At 50.4% G+C, this 24,123-nt stretch overlaps 1 protein-coding gene across 4 annotated transcripts in view; it reads right to left on the reverse strand.

Annotated features, from left to right (window-relative positions):
- The window catches only part of MYH11 (myosin heavy chain 11), a 156,653-nt gene that overhangs the window by 31,098 nt on the left and 101,432 nt on the right, over positions 1-24,123 (reverse strand). For all 4 annotated transcript variants that reach the window (XM_035266947.3, XM_035266950.3, XM_035266946.3 and 1 more), the window contains 14 exons: positions 23,912-24,085; positions 22,021-22,194; positions 18,748-18,862; positions 15,470-15,663; positions 13,411-13,532; positions 13,238-13,307; positions 12,937-13,097; positions 10,552-10,660; positions 7,270-7,401; positions 6,974-7,180; positions 5,502-5,639; positions 4,020-4,143; positions 3,249-3,420; positions 1,177-1,389 (listed from right to left, as the gene is read on the reverse strand). In XM_035266947.3, the coding sequence (XP_035122838.1) occupies positions 1,177-1,389; positions 3,249-3,420; positions 4,020-4,143; positions 5,502-5,639; positions 6,974-7,180; positions 7,270-7,401; positions 10,552-10,660; positions 12,937-13,097; positions 13,238-13,307; positions 13,411-13,532; positions 15,470-15,663; positions 18,748-18,862; positions 22,021-22,194; positions 23,912-24,085 (2,105 nt within the window). The remainder of the gene's footprint in view (positions 1-1,176; positions 1,390-3,248; positions 3,421-4,019; positions 4,144-5,501; positions 5,640-6,973; positions 7,181-7,269; positions 7,402-10,551; positions 10,661-12,936; positions 13,098-13,237; positions 13,308-13,410; positions 13,533-15,469; positions 15,664-18,747; positions 18,863-22,020; positions 22,195-23,911; positions 24,086-24,123) is intronic.

The raw sequence follows: 24,123 nt of genomic DNA on the forward strand, positions 1-24,123 counted from the left end.
GCCAGGCTGGTCTTGAACTCCTGACCTCAAGTGATCCACCTGTCTTCAGCCTCCCAAAGTGCTGAGATTACAGGCGTGAACCTGACCCTAAAGGTGATTTTTTTTTTAGTTTTCGAATTGTTCCCTCAGTGAGTATATCCAAGTTTTCTAACTAGGATGGTTTTGATTGCAGCCTGACACAAAGTCATAAACTTTCTTAAAACATGAGATTTTTTTTGCGATTTAAAATTTTTTTTACCTCATCATCTATCATTAGTATATTTTATGTGTGGCCCAAGACAAATCTTCTTCTTCCAGTGTGGCTGAGGGAAGCCAAAAGATTAGACTCCCCTAGTATATACTACTTTTGTGATGAGAAATAAGATGATGAGGGTGGGGTGCAGTGGCTCACACCTGTAATCCCAGCATTTTGGGAGGCCAAAGTCAGTGGATCACTTGAGGTCAGGAGTTCAAGTCCAGCCTGGGCAACATGGTGAAACCCAGTCTCTACTAAAAATACAACAATTAGCCAGGTGTGGTGGTGGGTGCCTGTAATCCCAGCTATTCGAGAGGCTGAGGCATGAGAATCGCTTGAATCTCAGAGGCAGAGGTTGCAGTGAGCCAAGATTGCACCATGCACTCCAGCCTAAGTGACAAAGTGAGACTTAAAAAAAAAATAAATAAATAAAAGAAAAGAAAAAAAAGGGAATTTTTTTTTTTTTTTGAGATAGAGTCTTTGCTCTGTCATCCAGGCTGGAGTGCAGTGGCATGATCTCGGCTCACTGCAACCTCTGCCTCCTGGGTTCAAGCAGTTCTCTCCCTCAGCCTTCCAAGTAGTTGGGACTACAGGCACCTGCTACCATGCCTGGCTAATTTTTGTATTTTTAGTAGACACAGGGTTTCACCATGTTGGCCAGTCTGGTCTTGAACTCCTGACCTTCTGATCCATCCTCCTCGGTCTCCCAAAGTGCTGGGATTACAGGCATGAGCCACCGCGCCCAGCCAAACAAAGAAAAAAAAGAAAAATGAGAAATAGCCATGCTTCTACAAGTTAAAGCAAACTGCATCCAGGAAGGGAAATGCACGGGGGCTGAGAAGTCCTGTGACGCAGGATTTGCTTTGGGTTTGTCCCCTCTCCTATGCCCATCCCACTGGTGTGGCAGGCCAGCAGGATGGTGGGGTCGGCGGGCCCCTCACCTGAGCTCCTGCTGGGTGGCCGTGCTGTCCAGGGTGTCCTCCAGCTCTGTCTTCAGAGCCTCCAGCTCTTCGCCCAGGTCTCGCTTCTGCTTTTCAGCCTTGTTCCTGGCGGCCCGCTCCGAGTCCAGGTCCTCCTGGAGGTCCGAGATATGGCCCTCCAGCTCCCGGATCTTCTTCAGGGCATTGTTCTTCTGAGCGATTTCATCGTCAAGCCTGTCAGGGACAGACCCACCAGAATCAACCCCCAGGACCCTTGGTTTTTTTCTCTTACAATGTGACCAAAAATGGTTTTCTGGGACCAGACACATGTTACAGAGACATCCAGACACCTCCTGTCCACATCCCCAGACTGCTTCTTGCTACATCTGACTACTTGAGATTAACATAGGATGTGAGTGCCAAGGTCTGACATCACATCAGGTTGTGTATTTGTGTATGTGTGTGTGTGTGTATGCATGTGTGCACACATGTGTGCAAAAATGCAAAGTGTTGGCCCCAGGCCAGCAAGGTGTCTGCTCACAGTGGGGGCCGCGTAGATGCTTTCTGAGTGCTGGACAGTCATTCTCCCCTGGCAGCTGCCTGTTCTTTCTGCATTTGCTCAGTGACTCAGTACCCACCCCATGTACAGCACTTGGCCAGCCACTGCTTGTGGGGAATATTCAAACGGGGGCTCTGCATCTGGGGGGGTGGTGACCACAGATGAAGGTGGGCCATAAGAAGCCCTGTGAAATGACAGAGCACTGCCCGAGAGGCAAGCACGTTGATCTTACTGTGCTTGTGAACGGGCAGCAACAGGAGACAAAGTGAGATAGTTGGATTGGAGTGAGACTGCTGAGGGTGTGTGGGTGAGACTGAGGGTGAGGCTAAGGACGCTGGCTTTTCCCTGGTAAGCCAGTGAAGTTAGGTTTTGGTTTTTTGGTTTTGAGACAGGGTCTTGCTCTGTTGCCCAGGCTGGAGTGCAGTGGTGTGATCATAGCTCACTTTAGCCTCAACCTCCTGGGCTCAAGGGATCCTCCTACCTTGGCCTCCTGAGTAGCTGGGACTACAGGCACACACCACCATGCCTGGCTCATTTTTACATTCTCTGTAGAGACAGGGTCTTGCTATGTTGTCCAGGTTGGTCTCAACTGCTGACCTCAAACAATCCTCCCACCCTGGCTTCCCAAAGTACTGAGGTTACAGGCATGAGCCACTGCATCCAGCCAGCAGTTTTTTGAGCAGGTTCATGCCCCGGAGGGGTGTTTTCTCCTCATCATCCTAGAGTCAATGCAGCACAAATTAGAAGAGAAAAGAGCCAAGTGAGGGGATCAATCAAAAAGCTTTGAGGCTTAAATCCCAGCTCTACCTCTTAGAAGCAGTGATATTATACCTGTTCCATTACCCCTAGGGGGCTCGGTTTCTTCCTCAGACAAAGATACCAGCAGTACACCTGGCCTGGTGTCTGCAAAGGTATTGCTTGAAAAGAACTTAGCATAGAGTGAGCAGGTAAATAATCATTCATTGTGGCTGGTGCAGTTTCACCATTAGTGTAAAGCCAGCTAAGAGCCAGGAAGAGGGAAAAACAGAGGAAAGGGATGGGGCACATTTAGAAGGACTGGGAGAACCTGAAGATCACTGCTCACTGTGGGTCAGCAGAAGCAATGGAGGAGACTGGCATTCACAAAAAACAGTGCCCTTACAGGGAGGAGCTGAGGGAAGGAAGGGCATTCCTGCCTTAGACAGGGGCATCTGAGATGCCAATGGAAATGGACTCATTGGGCAACTGGAAATTGACCCCTTAGCAACTGGGGTCTACGTGAGAAGAGGCTGGATGTGGAAGAGGCAACGGCAATGCTGCGGGAGGCTGTCAGATCGACTGCAAAGAGACTGTGTGTTTGTAGGGAAGAGAAGAAATTGAAGGTGAGGAGCTGGGGGACTTAACGGGGTCAGGGAGGCTCATGGGAGGACTGGGCTGGGAAACAAAGTTCATACCACGGGCCTGGGGCCACCTTGACCAAGGCAGCCACTGTGAATGAGCAGGGGCCCGCGGGACATGTGAACACAGAGCAAATGCCCCTTGCCAGCCCCGCTACCTGGCCAGGGCCGCCTGCAGCTCCTCCTCCTTTTTGGCCAGCTGCATCTTGAGCTCTGCGATCTGTGCCTGGAGGTCGGCGATCTGCTCGTGGTAGTCGCTGGCATCACCCTCCAGCTTCCGTTTCAGCTTCTCCAGCTCCTGCCGGCTCTTCTCCTCCTTCTTTAGCCGCACTGTAAAAACCAGGGTGCTCTTCAGGAGGGGGAGGCTCCAGAGAGACACCTGGAAATGAGCCTTCCTGCTCAGGCATTTTACGGAGAGGAAATTCACACATCCCCTCATCCGTAACCATCACAGCCACAGCCTGTACCATTATCTCCTGATTAACATCACCTTTTATCATATTATTAGTGGATGTGTTGACTGAGGGTGATTTTGAGAGGCGGGATAGAGTTGTCACTCATGGGGTAACTGCTTTTAAAAATACCACCATTCAAGGCCAGGCAGATGCCTGTAATCCCAGCACTTTGGGAGGCCAAGGCAGGAGGACTGCAGGAGCCCAGGAGTTTGAGACCAGCCTGGGCATGATAGTGAAACCGTCTCTACAAAAATAAAAAATAAAAAAATTAGCTGGGTGTGGTGGTGCATGTCTGTAGTCCCAGCTACTCAGGAGGCAGAGGCAGGAGGATTGCTTGAGCTTAGGAGTTTGAGGCTGTAGTGAGTCACGACTGCACCATTGCATTCCAGCCTGGGCAACAGAGCATGATCCTATCTCTAAAAAAATAAAATAAAAACAAGCCCCATTCGAAACCTCTTTGGGTAGCTGGTTTACCTTCCAGTTCTGAAATCATAGATTCATGCTTGTTTTTCAGTTTGGTAAGATTCTTGGCCTTTTCTTCCTCTTCTGCAAGATTCGTCGTTAAGTCACTGATTCTCTCTTCAAGGAGTTTTCGCTCCTTTTTGGGGAAAGAGGAAAAAATGTCTTTAGTGTTTTTCTTTTCTCTAGAATCTATGTTTCAATTTTATTAATTTCCATATAAACAGTTGAAAGAAAAGCCCATGTTATAGCCAAATGCAACTAGAGTTTTAAATGGTAAAGAGAAGTCTCTCAACAATTTCCAAAATCTGGCCATTTCTCATCTCGTGCCAGTCTGTCCCTCACACTGTATGTTCAGCTAAAGGTGCCCTCCTTCCATTCCTGCCACTGGCCAGCACTTCCCTGCCCCAGAGCCTTTGCACAGTGGGCCAACCAGCTGAGATGCTCTTCTATTCCCCTCTAACTGTGCTTCTCCCTCTCCAGGTTTCTGCTTAAATGTCACCTCCTCCAGGAAGACTTCCCCAAATCCTCTATCCCCCATCCCCCATTGCCATACTCCTTTTTTTTTTTTTGAGATCAAGTCTCATTCTGTTGCCCAGGCTGGAGTGCAGCGGTCCGATCTCAGCTCATTGCAACCACCGCCTCCCAGGTTCAAGTGATTCTCCTGCCTCAGCCCCCCGAGTAGCTGAGATTACAGGCACGGACCACCACATCCAGCTAATTTTTTGTATTTTCAGTAGAGATGGGGTTTCACTATGTTGGCCAGGCTGGTCTCAAACTCCTGACCTCAGCTAATCCACCTGTTTCAGACTCCCACGTGCTGGGATTACAGGCATGAGCCACCGCACCCAGCCTGCTGCACTCTTATAATACGGTGAACATCTCCTTCAGAGCCCTGATCACCGTGGTAAATGGTAGTTATTTGCCATCTCACTAGAGTATAAGCCCCACGATGACAGGGTCCTCCTTCACCATGTATACCTGCATCTAACAGCCTAGTTCACAGTAGGGGCCAAATTGACATCTAGCTCAAAGAACTCAGAGCAGGACCCTTCATGGACTACTGACTAGGGTGACCAGCTTGTCCTAGTTTGCCAAGGGCTTTTCTGCTTTGAGAACAGAAAGACCCAAATCCCCCAAATCGCCCCAATTCTGGTGAGCCTGTCATTTTCAACGCAGAAGCTTGATTCCACTCTTTTTTTTTCTTGAGACCGAGTCTCACTCTGTCACCCAGGCTACAGTGCAGTGGCATGGTCTCGGCTCAGTGCAACCTCCGTCTCCTGGGTTCAAGCGATTCTCCTGCCTCAGCCGCCTGAGTAGCTGGGATTACAGGCATCCACCATCTTGCCTGGCTAATTTTTGTATTTTTAGTAGAGACGGGGGTTTCACCCTGTTGGCCAGGCTAGTCTTGAACTCCTGGCCTCAAGTGATCTGCCCCCTTCGGCCTCCCAGAGCGCTGGGATTTGGCGTGAGCCACTGTGCCCAGCCCTTACTCACTTTTGACAGTTTGTTGTTTTGATCATCCATAACCAGGATCTCATCCTCCAGTTTCTTGATCTTGGCCTCGGCCGTGACCTTCTCAAGTTGCAGCTTCTGCCTTGCAGCTTCCTCCTCCTCCAGCTGCTCTTCAAGGTCCTTTGTTGTGGAGGGAAAAGAATAACAGCTTTGATTATAACAAATTTACTCTCGTGGTGATCTTGGGACTAATGAGCACAGGGGCTATACCTGATGATGCCCAGAATTCTGGCCTCCTAAAAAGAAGATATAAAAGGTCTGGGCCTGAGCCTGGGCAGGGTGGCTCACACTTGTAGTCCTAGCACTTTGGGAGGCCCAGGGGAGTGGATCACTTGAGGTCAGGAGTTCAAGACAAGCCTGGCCAACATGGTGAAACCCCATCTCTACTAAAAATACAAAAAAATTAGCTATGTGTGGTGGCAGGTGCCTGTAGTCCCAGCTCCTCTGGAGACTGAGGTAGAAGAATCACTTGAACCTGGAGGTTGCAGTGAGCTAAGATTTTACCACTGCACTCCAGCCTGGGCAACAGAGCAAGACTCCATCTCAAAAAGACCTGGGTAAGCTGCTTGGTTTCATGCAACCTCAACCTTCTCATCTATAAAATGGGCACAGTAGGTACCATGGTGGTTTTAAAATCTATCCACAAATTCTTCGCTACTCTAAAAAGGTAGACACTAATTCTCCTCCCCTTGAGTGTGGGTTAGATTTAAGGATTTGCTTCTTTTTTGTTTTTGTTCTTTGTTTTGTTTTGCACAAGACTGGCAAATAGACTTTACTCATAATGATTTGCTTCTAACAACAACAAAAAAATCAGCAGGAAGTGATGGAGTGTAACTTCAGAGATCAGGCCATAAAAGGTATTGTGGCTTCCTTTCTCCTCTCTCTCAGATCACTCTTTCCGAGGGAACTCTGCTGCCATGTTGGAAGGACACTCAAGCCGCCTTGAGGAGAGGCCTTCATGATAAGGAACTGAGGCCTCCTGCCAATGGCTATGTGAGTGAACCACATAGAAGTGGGTCCTCCAGCCCCAGTTGAGCCTTCAGATGACTGCAGCCCCAGCCAACATCTTGACTGGAACCTCAGGCCAGAACCACCCACCTAAGCCACTCTTAAATTTCTGACTGCAAGATAAATACTTAACTATTTCTATCTGCTGAGTTTGGCATGTTTTGTTACATAGCAATAGCTAACAAACATAATTATCTTCCACTTACGCTTGCTGTTAGTAGAAAAGGGGTTAGCACATGCAAGTTAGGGCAGTAGAACAGAGTGGGCTTGCTGTGTTTAAGTCCCAACCCCAACTGTGTGGCCTTGATGAGAGGACCGACCATCTCCAAGCGGCAGTCTCATCATCTGTCCCAGCAGGGACACGTATCCCTGAATGCACCTCCACAGGCCTGCAGTAAGGGTCAAGGGATTTGCTACCCACCACAGGCTGCCCTGCAATGCTTTACCAGCATCTGCTGGGCCATCTTCTTCCTTTCGGCCTGCAGCTGCTGGCCCCTGTCTTCTTCCTCCTCCAGGCGGGCCTCCATCTCATGCAGGATCTCCTCCAGCTCCTGCTTCTTGGCTGCCAGCCGCACTCGCATCTCCTCAGCCTCCGCATACAGCTCTGTCTCAGCCTGCAGCTGTTCTTGTAGCAGGTTCTTCTCCTCGGCCAGCTGCATGAGTGGGTGGGGAGGAGGTGAGTGAGTCCCACGGGGCCAAATCCTGCTCCCCGGCAGCCCCAGCCACGCATCCATGCAGGTACCTGTGAGTGCTTCTGCTCCAGCTCCTTAAGCTCATTCTCTGCCTTCTGCTGCCGCTCCTTGGTCTTCTGCAGTTCGTCCTCCTTGGCCTGCATCTCTTCCTCCTGCCGGGTCACCTGCAGCAGTGGCTTCACCTGCACACACATGGGTCAGCCTGTCATTTGTTTTTGTGGCAAAGGGATACACTGTCGTAATAAATTCGATTGGTGGTTCTGAGCCAGGGACAATGTTGCCGCACCAATCCCCACCCAGGGGATATTGTCTGGAGACACTGCTGGTTGTCACGACTGGCATGGGGGGTGCCTCTGACATCCAGTGGGTAGATGTCAGGGATGCTGCTAAACATGGTAAGTGCACAGGACAGCCCCCACCACAGAGGATTATTCACTCCAAAACAGCAACAGTGGCAAGACTGGGGAACTCTAAATTAGAGCACCAGACAAGGTGCAAAGGAAAGGAGAAAGTCTCAACCTCCGCACTTTAGAACCATCCCAAGAGAGAACTACTGCTGAAAGGTATATTTCTCTCCAAGGACAAAAGGGAGAAAAAAAATCTTTCAAATCCCACCTCCCTATCAGAGTCATTAACATGGTTTCCATTTTCTTCCTGTCTCTTTTTCTATGTTTAAAAAATAGACTTGGCCAGGCGCGGTGGCTCATGCCTGTAATCCCAACACTTTGGGAGGCCGAGGCGGGTGGATCACAAATGAGGTCAGGAGATCGAGACCATCCTGGCCAACATGGTGAAACCACGCCTCTACTAAAAATACAAAAATTAGCTGGGTGTGGTGGCCCATGCCTGTAACCCCAGATACTTGGGAGGCTCAAGCAGGAGAATCGCTTGATCCAGGGAGGCAGAGGTTGCAGTGAGCCTAGATCATGCCAGTGCACTCCAGTCTGGTGACAGTGTAAGACTCTGTCTCAAAAAAAAAAATAGACTTAAGATCATACTGCCTAGTGTCAGAGGCTGCTTTTACTATTTAAAATTGTAAGATATAGCCAGGCACGTGGTGCATGCCTCTAATACCAGCACTTCGGCAGGCCGAGGCAGGTGCTTGAGCCCAGGAGTTTGAGACCAGCCTGGGCAACATCGTGAGACCCCATCTCTACAAAAAAAGCAGCTAGGCATGGTGGTGTATGCTTATAGGAAGATCACTTGAACTCTGGAGTGAGCCACGATTGTGCCACTACACTCCAGCCTGAGTGACATAAAGTTTAAAGAAATAATAAGGTATTTATTATCCCATGCTGTTTCCATGCTGTTACATCATTCTTACAGCTTCAGATAGCCATCTTTTTAATTTATTTATTTAGGGATGGTCTTGTTCTGTCACTCAGGCTGGAGTACAGTGACACAGACAGCTCACTGTAGCCTTGAACTCCTGGCCTCAAGCAATCCTCCCACCCCAGCTCTAGAGTAGCTGGGACTACAAGCCCATGCCACAGTGTCCAGCTAGACAGCTAGGTAGCTGTCTTTTTTTTTTTTTTTTAAAGCAGACCTATTCAGTATCCAAGCCATCACTTTTAATAGCTGAAAAACATTCCATTGATGGATGAACCATTGCTGAACTCATCATTCAGCTAGGACTGGACGTCGAAATTCTGCTGTTGTAAATAAGGCCACAATAAATGCCCTGAACTCTTGATTTTCTTTAAGACTATTTTCTTTTTTGAGATGGAGTCTCACTCTGTCGCCCCGGCTGGAGTACCGTGGTGCGATCTCACTCACTGCAACCTTCACCTCCCGGGTTCAAGAGATTCTCCCACCTCAGCCTCCCAAGTAGCTGGGATTATAGGCATGCACCACCATGCCCGGCTAGTTTTTGAATTTTTAGTAAAGATGAGGTTTCACCATGTGGCCGGTCTGGTCTCAAACTCCTGACCTCAGGTACTCCTGACCTCATCTGCCCACCTTGGCCACCCGAAGTGCTGAGATTACAGGTATGAGCCACCGCACCTGGCTAAGACAATTTTCTTAGGATAGGTTTTCAGAAGTTGGTTCAGTGGGGATGATTATTTCCTAGAAGCTGCATCTGCTGTAGGATGCTTCCCTGAGCTGCCTTCTAACTCCTTGTTTTCAAGCCCGTGCCTGGCAATAAGGAGGCCCCTGCTATGTACTCCAGCAGCTTCCTTCATGCACATGTCACAGTCTGCCATCACGTATCTGTGTCTGCGATGATCTGTTTATCATCTACGCCTGCATTCAGCCAGAATATTCATAGAGGCCCCGGACAATGATACCTGTTCACAGCGGCACCCCCAGCACCTATCCTGTGCCTAGCATACAGTAGGTAGTCAGTATCTATTTGCTTGGTGCAAAAGCCTTGCCCCAGTGTATACACTCAAGGGCGTATAGTCGATTGCAACAGAGCATGTGTTTGTGCCGTGGGTACCATGCAACCAGTGCCACTACAGGCACCAATTGAGTCCAGAGGCCTTGACTGTGCCAGCAACAGAAAAGATACACTATTGGCCAGGTGCGGTGGCTCACACCTGCAATCTCAGCACTTTGGGAGGCGGAAGCAGGACGGGTGCTTGAGGCCGGGAGTTCAAGACTGGCCTGGGCAATGTAGTGTGACTCCATTTCAGAAAATGCAAAAAGCAGCAAATGACTGCAGTATGAATGCAGTAAGCTGGACAGCTCTCAAACTCCACGTAGAGAACGTGCTTTTTTTTTCTTTTTAAAGACAGAGTCTCAATCTGTCGCCCAGGCTGGAGTGTGGGCATGATCTTGGCTCAGTGCAACCTCTGCCTCCTGGGTTCAAGACATTCTCCTGCCTTGGCCTGCTGAGTAGCTGGAATTATAGGCGCCTGCCACCATGCCTGGCTAATTTTTGTATTTTTTTAGTAGAAACGGGGTTTCACCATGTTGGCTGGGCTGGTCTCGAACTCCTGACTGCAAGTGACCCACCTGCCTTGGCCCCCCCCCAAGTGCTGAGATTAAAGGCATGAGCTGCTGCCCCCAGCAGCATTCTTGAATCATCAAAATTATAGAACTGGAGAACAGATAAGTGGTTTCCAGGGACTATGGAGGAAGTGGGCGTGGCTCTAAGTGGGCCACATGAGGGTGAAGGAAATAACACTTTGTGTTGAGATCACGGCTATAACGCATGTGCCAAAGGACAGGGCCTCCTCAGACCGGAGAACCGCCAACGGGCAAGATCTGAGTTGCAGCCCTCTGTTCCAAACCCAGTTGCAACCACCTCCTGTCCTGCATCTGGAGGCTCCAGAGTGAAGAGCCAGGGCTGGGGGACCCTGGGAAGGCGGCTGGAGCAGAGCACTCACCTTGGTGAAAAGCCTCCACCACTGCCAGTTCCGCAGCTTGAGGTAGGCAGCGCAGTTCCTCTGAATCACCTTCATGGCTGTCAGCTGCTGCTGCCTCTTTGCAAAAGCCCTAAGGAGGGGGAAGAGAAGATGGAGAGGGAGTCATGAAGCCTCATCCTGTTGTCCACAGAGCCCTGCCCCGCGGTGTCCCAAACCTACATAGGGACATGCTCAGATTCTTCCAGAAACCCTGTGTTACACATGTATTGTCTGGCTGCTCACAACTTAAATCATCTACAGGCTAAAGCCTTTCTCAGTGGGCAAGGAAGACCCAGGGCTTGCAACATGCCCCGGACAGCTGTGATCCAAACATCACTCAGAAGTCACGTCCATGTGCCTCACTCCTAAGTGGCTCCCATACATTCCAGTTGCACCAGCTGTTTTTTTTTTTTTTTTGAGATGGAGTTTGGCTTTATTGCCCAGGCTAGGGTGCAGTGGCACAATCTTGGCTCACTGTAACCTCCGCCTGTCGGGTTCAATTGATTCTCCTGCCTCTCAGTCTCCAGAGTAGCTGGGATTAGAGGCACCCACAACCATGCCTGGCTAATTTTTGTATTTTAGTAGAGATGGGGTTTCACATGTTGGCCAGGTGGGTCTCGAACTCCTGACCTCAGGTGATCCACTCTTTGGTCTTCTAAAGTGCTGGGATTAGAGGCGGGAGCCACTGAGCCCAGCCTACGCCAGCTATTTCTGACAAACCTATTCTTTTTTTCTTTTCTTTTCTTTTTTTTTTTCCAGAGACAGGGTCTAGCTCTGCAGCCCAGGCTGGAATGCAGAGGCGTGATCACGGCTCACTGCAGCCTCAAATTCCCGGGCTCAGGTGATCCTCCTGCCTCAGCCTCCCAAGTAGCTGCGACTACAGGCACATTCTATCATGCCCAGCTAATTTTTAAAGTTTTTTTTTTTTTTTTTTTTTTTGTAGAGATAGGGGTCTCGCCATGTTGCCCAGGCTGGTCTCAAACTCCTGGGCTCAAGCAATCCTCCTGCCTCGGCATCTCAAAGTGCTGGGATTACAGATGTCAGCAACCGCACCCAGCCCTGTCAAACCTGTTCTCCCCCAGGTTGTTTTAGGAATCTCAAACTGTGACCCTGATCCCGAACTCTTCTCATTTACGGAGAAACCGTAGCACAGTGAATGTAATTCTGTCTTCCCTGCGTGGCTGCCATCTTGGATACGGGAAAACTTTAAGAATAAAATTGCCCCACTTATCTTGGAAGCAGGAGGGATAGCGACAGGGAAATTAGTAATGAAACCGGTCAAGTTAGTTCTGTTGCAGAAGGACTAAGAGCTCCCAAATCTGGCCTTGACCTTCTTGGGTCCATATATCAGTGAATCAACCTGACACATCAGGGCCCTGCAGGTGAGGGTGTGGTCTCTACTCAGTGACAACACAGACAGCGGCTCCACCTGTTCCTGCAGTCCCTTGGGTGTGACTTTCATTGAGGAACACGAGCCCTTCCCTGGGACATCACACCCTCCAAAGCCCTGCCTTATAAATCCCATTGGGACCTGGAGATCGAGACACAGTCGAGTTCTCTTTCCTCAATACTTTATCAAATTCTAACATTTCTAGGCCAGGTGCAGTGGCTCATGCCTGTAATCCCAGCACTTTGAGAGGCTGAGGAGGGCGAATCACTTGAGACCAGGAGTTCGAGCCCAGCCTGGCCAACATGGAGAAACCCTGTCTCTACTAAAAATACAAAAATTATCCCGGTGTGGTGCTGTGCGCCTGTAATTCCAGCTACTTGGGAGGCTGAGACATGAGAATTGCTTGAGTCCAAGAGGCGGAGGTTGCTGTGAGTCGAGATTGCGCCACTGCACTCCAGCCTGGGTGACAGAGAGAGACTCTTGAAAGACAGAAAGAAAGAAAGAAAAGAAAGGAAAGACAGGAGGGAAGGGGAAGGGAAGGGAGGAAGAAGGAAGAAAGAAAGACAGAAAGACAACACCACCAAACATTTCCGACCTGAGAAGCAGGCACTGTTCTAAGCTCTCATCATGCATTATCTCAGTGACACCTCATAAACAGCTCCCTGAGATCAAAATGATTATGCCGTTTCTAGCCAAAAACTTGAAGCTCAGAGAGGTAGAGTAACTTGCCCAAGGTTTATCAGCAAAACCTTGGGGAGCCAGGATAAGAACCCAGGTCTGAAACTCATTCCTTCCCTGCACTCATAACTGGTACATTTATTTAAGGTAGAAGCATTTCTTCCCCCTCAAAAAAAGGCTGTCATTCAATCAATCATGCATCTCAAACAGGTGGCCTCTTAGAATTGGGGAATCAGATCAGAAAGGCCCCCGTTAGTGGTTCATGCTTGAGGTATCAGGATGTAGGAAAGCATCTTTACTTTCTGGCCAAGTAGCCACGACACATCGCCTGGAAGGCCATGATGACGTCAGTGATCTTCAAGTCTCGTTCCTCCTCCAGGTGGGCCAGGACCCCCGTTCGGAAGAAGATTTTGCTCTGCCCGATCCTGTACAAGTTGGGGTCAAGTTCCAGGGCTTTGATCTGCAGAAGGAGGGAAAAGAAGCGCTCCTGATTTCCGTGGTGGCATTTGGCCAGTGGTGACGTGTGGTTAAGAAGGGTCCCGCCAAGCAGGTGGCTTGCGGCCAGAGGCTGGGAGGTCTCGGGTGGACCTGCGGGCTCACCATGAGGATGCAGGCCTGCTTCCCGTCCATGAAGCCCTTGGGGATGGCATTCGCCGCCAGGATCTCGTAGCTTGAAACACAGAACAGAAGTCACCTAGCGTACCTCCAAGCTTCCATTCCTCTGCCCGGTCCCGCTCACCCCTCCCCTACCTGGGCCAGACCTGGGAACTTACCGTTGGCGGAACTCCTGGAAGACAATCCGGTTGGGGAATCCCTGCCGGCAGATGCGGATGCCCTCCAGCACGCCATTGCACCGCAGCTGCTCCAGCACCAGGAATGCGTCCAGCTTGCCTGACTGCAAAGGCCAAAGAGGGCAGTGGGTCCCTGGGGCCAGGACCTGCAGTGCTGCAGAGCCCCAAACCTCATGACTGGATGACCCACCTGGTCAGACCACCAGGGTACCAAGAGAAGCACCCAGGGAGTGCTCAGCTGAGGGCCGAGGGGCAACGCAGTGCCCCTCTCAGGGTTTCCATCTCTTTGCTTTGGCACTGTCTGCCTCATGATCTCTCTGGTACTTGGTGACACTGGCATTGCCTGGCTGGAAACTGGGGCTTCCTCCTCATCACATCCTCTCCTCTCCCTCACTTCCTGTCCATCAGCAGTTTGTTTCTAGCTCCCAAATTCCTCCCAAGTGCCCCACTTCTCTCCACTGCCATTGTCTCCACCATCTTCTCCTGCCTGGACACCATAGAAACCACCACCTGGGCTTCCCTCTCCAGTCGTGGCTCTCACCTCAATCCCGTCATTCACTTCCCTCTGTCCTTTTTATTTTTTGAGGCAGGGTCCCACTCTATCACCCAGGCTGGAGTCCAGTGGGGCGATCGTGGTTCACTGCAGCCTCAAACTCCTGGGCTCAAGTGATTCTCCCAAATCAGCCTCCCAAGTAGTTGCAACCACAGGCATGTGCTACCACGCCTGGCTAATTCTAAAAATGTTTTTATAGAGATAGGGTCTTGCTATGTTGTCCAGGCTAGCCTTGAACTCCTGGCCTCAAGCGATCCTCCCACCTCAACCTATATAAGCCCCTCATATAGCCATGATCCAGCTTATGCTCGGCCTCCTCATTCACTTCCTAAAATGCAAATCTGACCATGACATAGCCCTGCTTACACACCCCCAATTGCATCCCTAGTGAGAGAAGGCCAAGCTCCAGAAAGAGCAAGGAGCGCCACAATCTAGCCCCGCCTGCCCATTCAGCCTCATCTCCAGTTCCTACCTCACACCATCACACCTTGGCAACATGAAATGACCTATTTAGCATTTTCTTTCCTTTTTTTCTTTTTGAGATGGAGTCTTGCTCTGTTGCCCAGGCTGGAGTGCAGTGGTGCAATCTTATAGCTCACTACAACCTCCATCTCCCAGGTTCAAGCAATTCTCCTGCCTCAGCCTCCTGAATAGCTGTGCCATCATGCCTGCCTAATTTTTTGTATTTTTAGTAGAGATGGGGTTTCGCCATGTTGGCCAGGCTGGTCTCAAACTCCTGACCTCAGGTGATCCACCCATCTTGGCCTCCCAAAGTGCTGGGATTACAGGAGTGAGCCACCGTGCCCGGCCTGCCACAGATCCTTAAAGTTCAAGTAGGCCAAGAAGCTTTCTCTGAGCCCTGAGGCTGTGGGAGGAGGCCTGGCTCTTTGGTGTTCTTGTAACTGACCACATTCCATCACCATCTTCAGCTGTGTGTCTGTCTCTCCTCAGGTCTCTCATAACCTCAGCACTACTGGCATCTTGTAGGGATTCTCTGCTGGGGGTTGAGGGACTGCCCTGTGCATTGTACAATGCTTAGCGCATCCCCGGCCTCTACCCACAAGATGCCAACTAGCAGCCCCCTTCAAAAATGTCTCTAGACATGTCCACAGAGAGGACACAATCACCCCAAGCTGAGAATGCCTGCACCCGATTATGAGAAACCTACAGGCAAGGACGACATTTTTGTAACACTGTCTCCCCAGCATCCAGCACAGGGCGGGACTCAGTGAACACTTCCTGGGATAGTGAATGAATGAGCGTCTGAATGCCCTGCACCGCAACCCCACGGCTGAAAAGTCTCTGGAGGCGTCCTCTCTTCCTCCCTTGCCTCCAGGGATGGGGAATGGGCCCCAGATTCGGACAGTCTTCCCCCGATGGCAGATGGGGTCCTCGGGGTGGGTGGGGGTGGAGGTGCCTGGGGGACACTGTGACCGGTTGGGGCAGCCGTGGCTTTGGAAGCCCCAGGGTCTGGGCGGTGGGCCTCACCCTCTTCTCGTGGTTGGGGATGATGCAGCGCACGAAGTTGGGCGTGGTGTTGCGCAGCGTGGTCATCAGCTTGCCCAGCTGCTCCTTGTACAGCTGCCCCACTGTGCGGAACATGCCCTTCTTGGTCTTGGAGGCGCTGGGCAGCGAGCTCTCTGTCATCTTGGCCATCTGGTCCAGCCCCACGATGCGGTCCACTGTGGGGCACAGCCAGTGGCATCAGCCTTTGGCCCACCCACCCCTAAACACGCCACAGGCCCAGACCCACCTCACCCCCGACCAACCTGCCTGCTCCAGTCTTTCCTTCCATCACCAATGCCACCTTCCCAAGTATTGTCTATTTGGGAAATTCTGAGAGTGCCTGAGTGGCAGAAAGAACAAATCCCCTGCGAAGGAGTCGTGCTGACCCAGAAGTCAAGCCTGCTCTTGCTGTCCACTCACTGAATAGCCTTGGCTTGGCACCATCCTGTGCCTCAGTTTCTCTTTCTACAAAAGGGAGGTAAAACACCATCTACCTTCTAGGGCACGGATAAGAAAATAAGGCACATAAGGCACTTATTCCCTGCCAGCCTCCAACCCTTCATCCACCAACAAATACTGAGGACCTTCTGTGCTTCAGGTCCTGGGGACACCAGCCTGAACAAAAAAAAAGACCTGACCCCCTCAACCCACTTATATCATAGGGAAGGAGACAGACGGTGGTCACAGACGTTAAGTACGGAATACCTTGAGTGGTGAGGTGTGTTTAGAAAAATAAAAACAGGGTAAAGCAGAGAGTGATGAGAGGGATCTCTTAGATAAGAAGGTGGTGTGCTGGGGTCTGTCTGCTAAGTTGATATTTGAGCAGAAACCAGAAAGAAATGATAGGTCACCATGTAGGTATCCACAGAAGAAATATTCTGAGGCAGAAGATACAGCACACACTCCAAGACAGGAGCCTGGGACATCAGGAAGTGCTCAACAAAAAGTAGGTCTTACCATCACCACCACCATCATCATCGCCATCATCACCACCACCATCATCATCGCCATCATCACCACCACCACCATCATCATCATCATCGCCATCATCACCACCACCATCATCATCATCGCCATCATCACCACCACCACCATCATCATCATCGCCATCATCACCACCACCACCATCATCATCATCATCGCCATCATCACCACCACCATCATCATCGCCATCATCACCACCACCACCATCATCATCATCATCGCCATCATCACCACCACCATCATCATCGCCATCATCACCACCACCATCATCATCATCGCCATCATCACCGCCACCACCATCATCGCCATCATCACCGCCACCACCATCATCATCATCGCCATCATCACCACCACCACCATCATCATCATCGCCATCATCACCACCACCACCATCATCATCGCCATCATCACCACCACCACCATCATCATCATCGCCATCATCACCACCACCATCATCATCATCATCATCATCACCATCATCACCGCCACCATCATCATCGCCATCATCACCGCCACCACCATCATCGCCATCACCACCACCACCATCATCATCATCGCCATCATCACCACCACCACCATCATCATCATTGCCATCATCACCACCACCACCATCATCATCATCACCACCACCACCAAGGTCCTTTTTCTACCAGCCCGGCAGGTCCTGCACGTGCCAAGCCCAATGCACAGGCTATGGACTGCACCATTTCTTCACCTCGAACTCAGATTCCATGCAACAGTCTTTTTATTGATTGATTGATTGAGACAGGGTCTCACTCTGTCAGCCAGGCATGTGCAGCGGCATGACCTTGGCTCACTGCAACTTCCACCTCTCAGATCCAAGTGCTTCTCCTGCCTTGTCCTCCCGAGTAGCTGGGGTTACAAATGCTCATCACCACACTCAGCTAATTTTTCTGTTACTTTTATCGTTTATTTTTAGTTTTATTTTTTTGAGATGGAGTCTTGCTCTGTCCCCCAGACTGGAGTCCAGTGGCTCTATCTCAGCTCGCTGCAACCACCACCTCCTGGGTTCAAGCGATTCTCCTGCGTCAGCCTCCCAAGTAGCTGGGGTTACAGGTGCCTACCACCATACCTGGTTAGTTTTTTTATTTTCAGTAGAGACAGGATTTTTCCATGTTGGCCAGGCTGGTCTTGAACTCCTGACCTCAGATGATCCACCCGCCTCGGCCTCCCATGGTGCTGGGATTACAGGTATGAGCCACTGCACACAGCCCCATGCAACAATCTCTCTGCTAGTCTTTGTGAGTCTCCTCTCTCCCACAAGACTGGGCTTCCGCGGGGGAGGGGCTGCAGGCTTCATCATGTGTCCTGGGGTGACAGACTCAGGGTATGATGCTGCTCCCCAGACCCTGAGCCTAGCACATAGTTGAGGCACAGCAGGCCCTTCCTGGAGCCTTTTTTAGCATGCTTAAAACAAGGGAAAACCAGGCCGGGTGCAGTGGTACACGCCTGTAATCCCAGCACTTTGGGAGGCGAAGGTGGGCGGATCACCTGAGGTCAGGAGATTGAGACCAGCCTGGTCAACATGATGAAACTCTGTCTCTACTAAAAATACAAAACTTGGCTGGGTGTGTTGGCGTATGCTTGTAATCCCAGCTACCTGGGAGGCTGAGGCGGGAGGATCCCTGGAACTGGGAGGCGGAGGCTGCAGTGAGCTAAGATTGTGCCACTGCACTCCAGCCTGGGCGACAGAGCGAGATTCCATATCAACAAAATAAATAGATACATAGATAAAAAAATCAATAAAAAGCACTCCAGGGGGTCATGATGGATGCTTGAGTTTGAGCACCGCTGGTCTAATTTAACCCTCACAATGCCCCTAGGAGAGGTGGCAACTATTACTGTATTTCCTGGTTTTACTAATGAGGACAATGAACTTAAGGTCACGGAGTGACTTGTCCAAGACCACAGAACTAGGAGGGGCAAGGACAAGACTCAGCCAGATCCTTCTGACTCTGGATGGGGCCATCTAACTCCCCGTGCCTGGCACGCTGTTTCTCCCATTTACTGCCTGAGCCCTGACCTCAGGACCTCATCCCCTGGGGACCATGGAGAATTGAGGGGCTCAGGTACCACCATTCAGGAAGAGACTGAGTGCTTCAACAAGACATCACCAACACGTGCCAGTGCTGCCCTTTCCCCTGCCCCCATGCAAAGGCGTCCCCCCTGGGGCGGGTGTGGGGGTCAGGGGACTTGGGGACTTGGGTGTTCAATTCTCCAGCTCAAAGCAGCTTCCAGAGCAGAGAAGCCCTTACCGTCCTTCCACAAGTCGGCCACAAACTTGTCTGAGGAGGCGTTGAGCAGAGAAGTCACATTGTCATTCAGCGGGTCCATGTTCTTGGTCAGCCAGGCACTGGCGTTATAGTCCACCTGCCAAGGACACCCCGCTGGTCAGATTCCTTGGGAAACTACAAACTCAGAAACCACGGCCAGGACCCCAGCCCTCCCATTGCCCTTCCAGACCTTCTGAAGCCAGAGAGGAAATGACGTTTATGGCCACCATGATGGGACTCCACAAACATCATGAAGGGACCAACAGATCAGGGACCTGTGTCCACGCAGTAGGAGATCAGCCCATGATACCCACTGCTGAGAAAGCCCAGTTTCTTTTCTTTTAATTTTCTTTATTTTTATTTTTTTCGAGATGGAGTCTGGCTCTGTCGCCAAGGCTTGAGTGCAGTGGTGCCATCTCGGCTCACTGCAACCTCTGCCTCCTGGGTCCAAGAGATTCTCCTGCCTCAGCCTCTCAAGTAGCTGGGATTACAGGCACCTGCCACCACACTCAGCTAATTTTTGTATTTTTAGTAGAGACAGGATTTCGCCATGTTGTCTGGGCTGGTCTCGAACTCCTGACCTCCTGATCTGCCCACTTCAGCCTCCCAAAGTGCTGGGATTACAGGCGTGAGCCACTACACCAGGCCAGGGAAAGCCTAGTTTCTATTCCACATTATTCTAGTAATGCTGCTGTGGCAGCTACCGCATGCAGCCCCATGCAGCAAATTTTCTGCTTGTCTGTGAGAGTCTCATCTCTCCCACAAGACTGTGGCTCCCACAGGGGAGGGGCTGCAGCTTAGGGGCCCCTAAACCAGCACAGTGCCTGTGAGTTACACAAGATTAAGAGATTTCACGATGGCAGATACCCTCCTGCTGACATGAAAAATTTTCCCCTCATCTTCCCAATCATCCTGGTTTATAAGTTAGGCATCGTGGGTGAGCACGGTGGCTCATGCCAATAATCCTAGCACTTTGGGAGGCCAAGGTAGGTGGATTTTTTGAGGTCAGGAGTTCGAGACCAGTCTGACCAACACAGTGAAGCCCTGTCTCTACTAAAAATTAAAAAAAAAAAACAAAACCCAAAAAACCAAAAACTAACCAGGCATGGTGGTGCATGCCTGCAATCCCAGATACTTGGGAGGCTAAGACAGGAGAATCGCTTCAAGCTGGGAGGTGGAGGTCACGGTAAGCTGAGATTGAGTCACTGCACTCCAGTCTGGGCAACAGAGTGAGACTCTGTCTCAAAATAAATAAGTAAATAAATAAATAAAGCATGGCATCCTCTTTCCCATTCTCTAAGGAGCCTAATTTGTAACTGAGAGATTCTGATATATGGATATAGAGAAAAAGGACACAGGGGCTTTTACATTCCTAACTCGAACACTGACTATGCCCAGCCCTAATTTTTATTATGGTGAATACTAAATGAAGGGAACTGATAATACAGCTCTGCTGGGTTATTATGGGATGTAGATTATCAGGATAATCGCTAGGCTTGATCTGAGAGAAGACTGAAAATAAAAAAAAAGTAGGGAAGCAGGGAAAAGTGTCTCTATATGCTTAAAGGAACATGCGCTCCCTTGAATGTAGGCCAGGAGTTAGGATTTTGGTAAAGGCCCAGATAGTAGGTATTTTTGGCTTGGCAAGTCACACAGTGCTTTGTGTTTGTCTGTCTGTTGGTCTTTCTCTGTTGCCCAGTCTGGAGTGCAGTGGTGCAATCTCAGCTCACTGCAACCTCTGCCTTCCTAGGTCAAGCCATTCTCTTGCCTCAGCCTCCTGGGTAGCTGAGATTACAGGCGTGTGCCACCACACCTGGCTAATTTTTTTTTTTTTTTTGTATTTTTAGCAGAGGGGTTTTCCCATGTTGGCCAGGCTGGTCTGAAACTGCTGACCTCAAGTGATCCGCCTGTCTTGGTGCTGGGATTACAGGCACGAGCCACTGTGCCCACCCAAGTCATAGTCTTTGTCACAGCTACTCAATTCTGCTGCTGTAGTACAAAAGCAGCCACAGACATGTAAACAAATGGCCATGTCTGTGTTCCAATAAAACTTTATTTATAATAACAAGTTGTGAGCCAGACCAGACTCTACTTCCAGTGCTTAGTATAGAGCACGACCTCTTCCCATGATGCAGTGGGGATACTGAGGAGTCAATAGCATATTACAATCCTGCAAGCCAGACTAAGCTATGCCTTTTTACATTACCTAGGACCCTTGGGAGCCATAGGGCAAGGGCCTATACAATAACAGCCAAGGTATGATGACGACGACGATGATGAGTACGACTGTCATAAATTTCCCTGGCCAGAGCAGACTGACAATAGCAAACCCAAGGCCATGACAAGGGAGACTTTGTTGGAGCCAGGGTGTGAATTTATTAGTCACCCCATCCCAGCTGGCTCCACCTGTTGGGTATAACTTGTAGCAGGAAGGACTGAGAGTCTGTACAAGAAAGAGCAGGCTGAGGCTAGGTGCAGTGGCTCATGCCCGTAATTCCAACACTTCAGGAGCCGAGGCGGGAGGATCGCCTGAGCCCAGGAGTTCAAGGCCCCATCTCTAGACATAATTGAAAAATTTAGCTGGGCAGCCAGGTACAGTGGTTCATGCCTATAATCCCAGCACTTGGGGAAGTCAAGGCGGCTGGATTACTTGAGGTCAGGAGTTAGAGACCAGTCTGGCCAATATGGTGAAACCCCATCTCTACTAAAAATACAAAAATCAGCTGGATGTGCCAGCAGTTCCAGCTACATGGGAGGCTGAGACAGGAGAATTGCTTGAAACCAGAGGCAGAGGTTGCGGCGATCCAAGATTGTGCCACTGCTCTCCAGCCTGGGTGACAAGAGCAAAACTCCATCTAAAATAAAACAATTTCGTTTGCACAGTGGTGTACACCTGTGGTCCCGGCTACTCGGCAGGCTGAGGCAGGAGGATCGCTTGAGCCCAGGAGGTTGAGGCTACAGTGAGCTATGATCGCACCACTGCACTCTAGCCTGGGTGACAGAGCGAGATCCTTTCTCCAACAAAAACAGAAAGAGCAGCCTGCATCGGGGTTGGAAAACATGAGAGAGGCTGCAGCTGATGCCTTACAGATGCGTAGACCAATCACAAACAGGACTTGGTTGGGATTTGCTTTGTAGCAGATGCCTTTGCAATTCCCAGGCAGCCCAGGGTTCTGCCACTCTCAGACTCTGTCTGCGCTGAGCAGCCACTGGGGCTCCCCTGAGACAGAGCCCCCTGTGCCCAGCAGCTGGTACCTTCCCAGCATAATGGATGATGGAGAACTCAGTCTTGTCCTTGAGCTGCTTGGGCTTCTGGAACTTGGGGTGGTTGCCCTGCTCCGTGCACAGCTTCTCCACGAAAGACTTGTCCGTGGCTTTGGGGAACCAGCATTCCTCGTCCAGCAGGGCCAGCACACCTGGGGGGTTGTTCTGTGGAAGACAAAGAGGGCTTGAATTAGAGAGGACGCCCAACCTCGGGCGTTCCATGAACAGCCGGCCAACTATAAAACTCACAGGCAACTTCTGAGATCTGATACTGTATTTGCTCAGAGCAGAGATGCGCTGTCTCCAGCAAAAACAGAAAGAAAGAACAGCCTGGGCCTCATGGGAGCAAACATTATATTCTGCCTTCCATCCCTGATACTGGTCCATTGGGTACAAGGTAATTTGAGGGTCGATTTGGAAGTTATCACCCGCCTCTTGTTTGCTGCTGCCCCCTAGTGGGCAACACATAAACAACATCATGAAGAATTTATAATTCTTGAAAAGGAGTTTGTTGCTTGACTTGAATTCACCTAGGGTTCCTGTTAGAAAAGTGTTTTTGGAGACAGGATCTCACTGTGTCATCCAGGCCGGAATTCAGTGTAATCTTGGCTCACTGCAACCTCTGCCTCCAGGGCTAAAGCAATCCTCCCACCTCAGCCTCCCAAATAGCTGGGACCACGGGCGTGCACCACGATGTCTGGCTAACTTTTTTTGTATTTTTTGTAGAGATGGGGATTCACTGTGTTGCTCAGGCTGGTCTCAAAACTCCTGGGCTCAAGCGATCCTCCTGCCTCAGCCTCCCAAAATGCTGGGATTACAGGCGTGAGCCACTGTGCGCAGCCTTGAAGCATTTCTTTGTGACTGAGAAATAGTGTGTGCAAATTTGGTGGTGTTTCAACACCATCTAAATAAGGTGTCAGAACACCACCAAATTTGAACACGCTATTCCCTCTGCTGCAATGGTCTTCGCTTTTTGGATTCAGCCCCAGAGAAGCGTTTTCTGATTGTTCTATCCAAAGTGCACCTCCCTAAACCACTCTCCATGTTGCCTCATCTGGGGTTTTAGTTGCTTTGTTTGTGTGTCTGATTTTGTCATCTGTTCCTTTAGGAGCGCAGGGACCACACTTATCCTATTCACAGTTAGATACCCAGGCCCTAAAGGGGGCCCAGAACATCACAGGTGGTCAGTAGTTACTCAAAAAGTGTTCATTGGTCACCTACTATGTCCATGGTTCTGGAAGTTTGGGATACATTAGTGAACAAAACAAAGGTTACTGCTTTGGGGAATGAAGAAATGGGAGAGGCCAGGTGCTGTAGCTCATGCCTGTAATCCCAGCACTTTGGGAGGCCGAGGAAGAGGATCCCTTGACGTCAGGAGTTTGAGACCAGCCTGCGCAACATAGCGGAACCCTGTCTCTACTAAAAAAATATAAAAGTTATCTGGGCATGGTGGTGCACGCCTGTAGTCTTAGCTACTTGGGAGGCTGAGGCAGGAGGATCACTTGAGCCTGGGTGGTGGAGGTTGCAGTGAGGCGAGACTGCACCACTGCACTCCAGCCTGGGCAACAGAGCCAGACCCTGTCATAAAAAAACAAACGAAAAAGAAATGGCAGAGAAGGGAAGGGAAGGAGGGTAGGGAAGGAAAAGGAGGATGGAAGGAAGGCAGAAATTAAAGAAAATACCTTTGATATAAAAATGTGGGTTAATGGAAAATAACTTAGTTCACAAAGATTCAGCTTACAGCCTTTCAGGACCTGGTGATGGGTGGCAGGGGAGGGGATGCTATGAGCATGGGGAGGCTGTGGGGTCCACGTCAGCTTTACAGAGGCCACACACGTGTGCAAGGTATGATGGGGGCTGCGCATGCCCACAGGCCCCTCACCGGCCGTTCGATGAGCTCGATGCAGGGCTGCAGGTCCAGCCCAAAGTCGATGAAGTTCCACTCGATGCCCTCGCGCTGGTACTCCTCCTGCTCCAGGATGAACATGGTGTGGTTGAAGAGCTGCTGCAGCTTCTCGTTGGTGTAGTTGATGCACAGCTGCTCGAAGGAGTTCACCTGAGCACAAGGCATGGGGCAGGGTGTGAGCATCTGGG

The sequence above is a fragment of the Callithrix jacchus genome, chromosome 12, assembly GCF_049354715.1.
Source record: "Callithrix jacchus isolate 240 chromosome 12, calJac240_pri, whole genome shotgun sequence".
NCBI classification, from domain to species: Eukaryota; Metazoa; Chordata; class Mammalia; order Primates; family Cebidae; genus Callithrix; species Callithrix jacchus.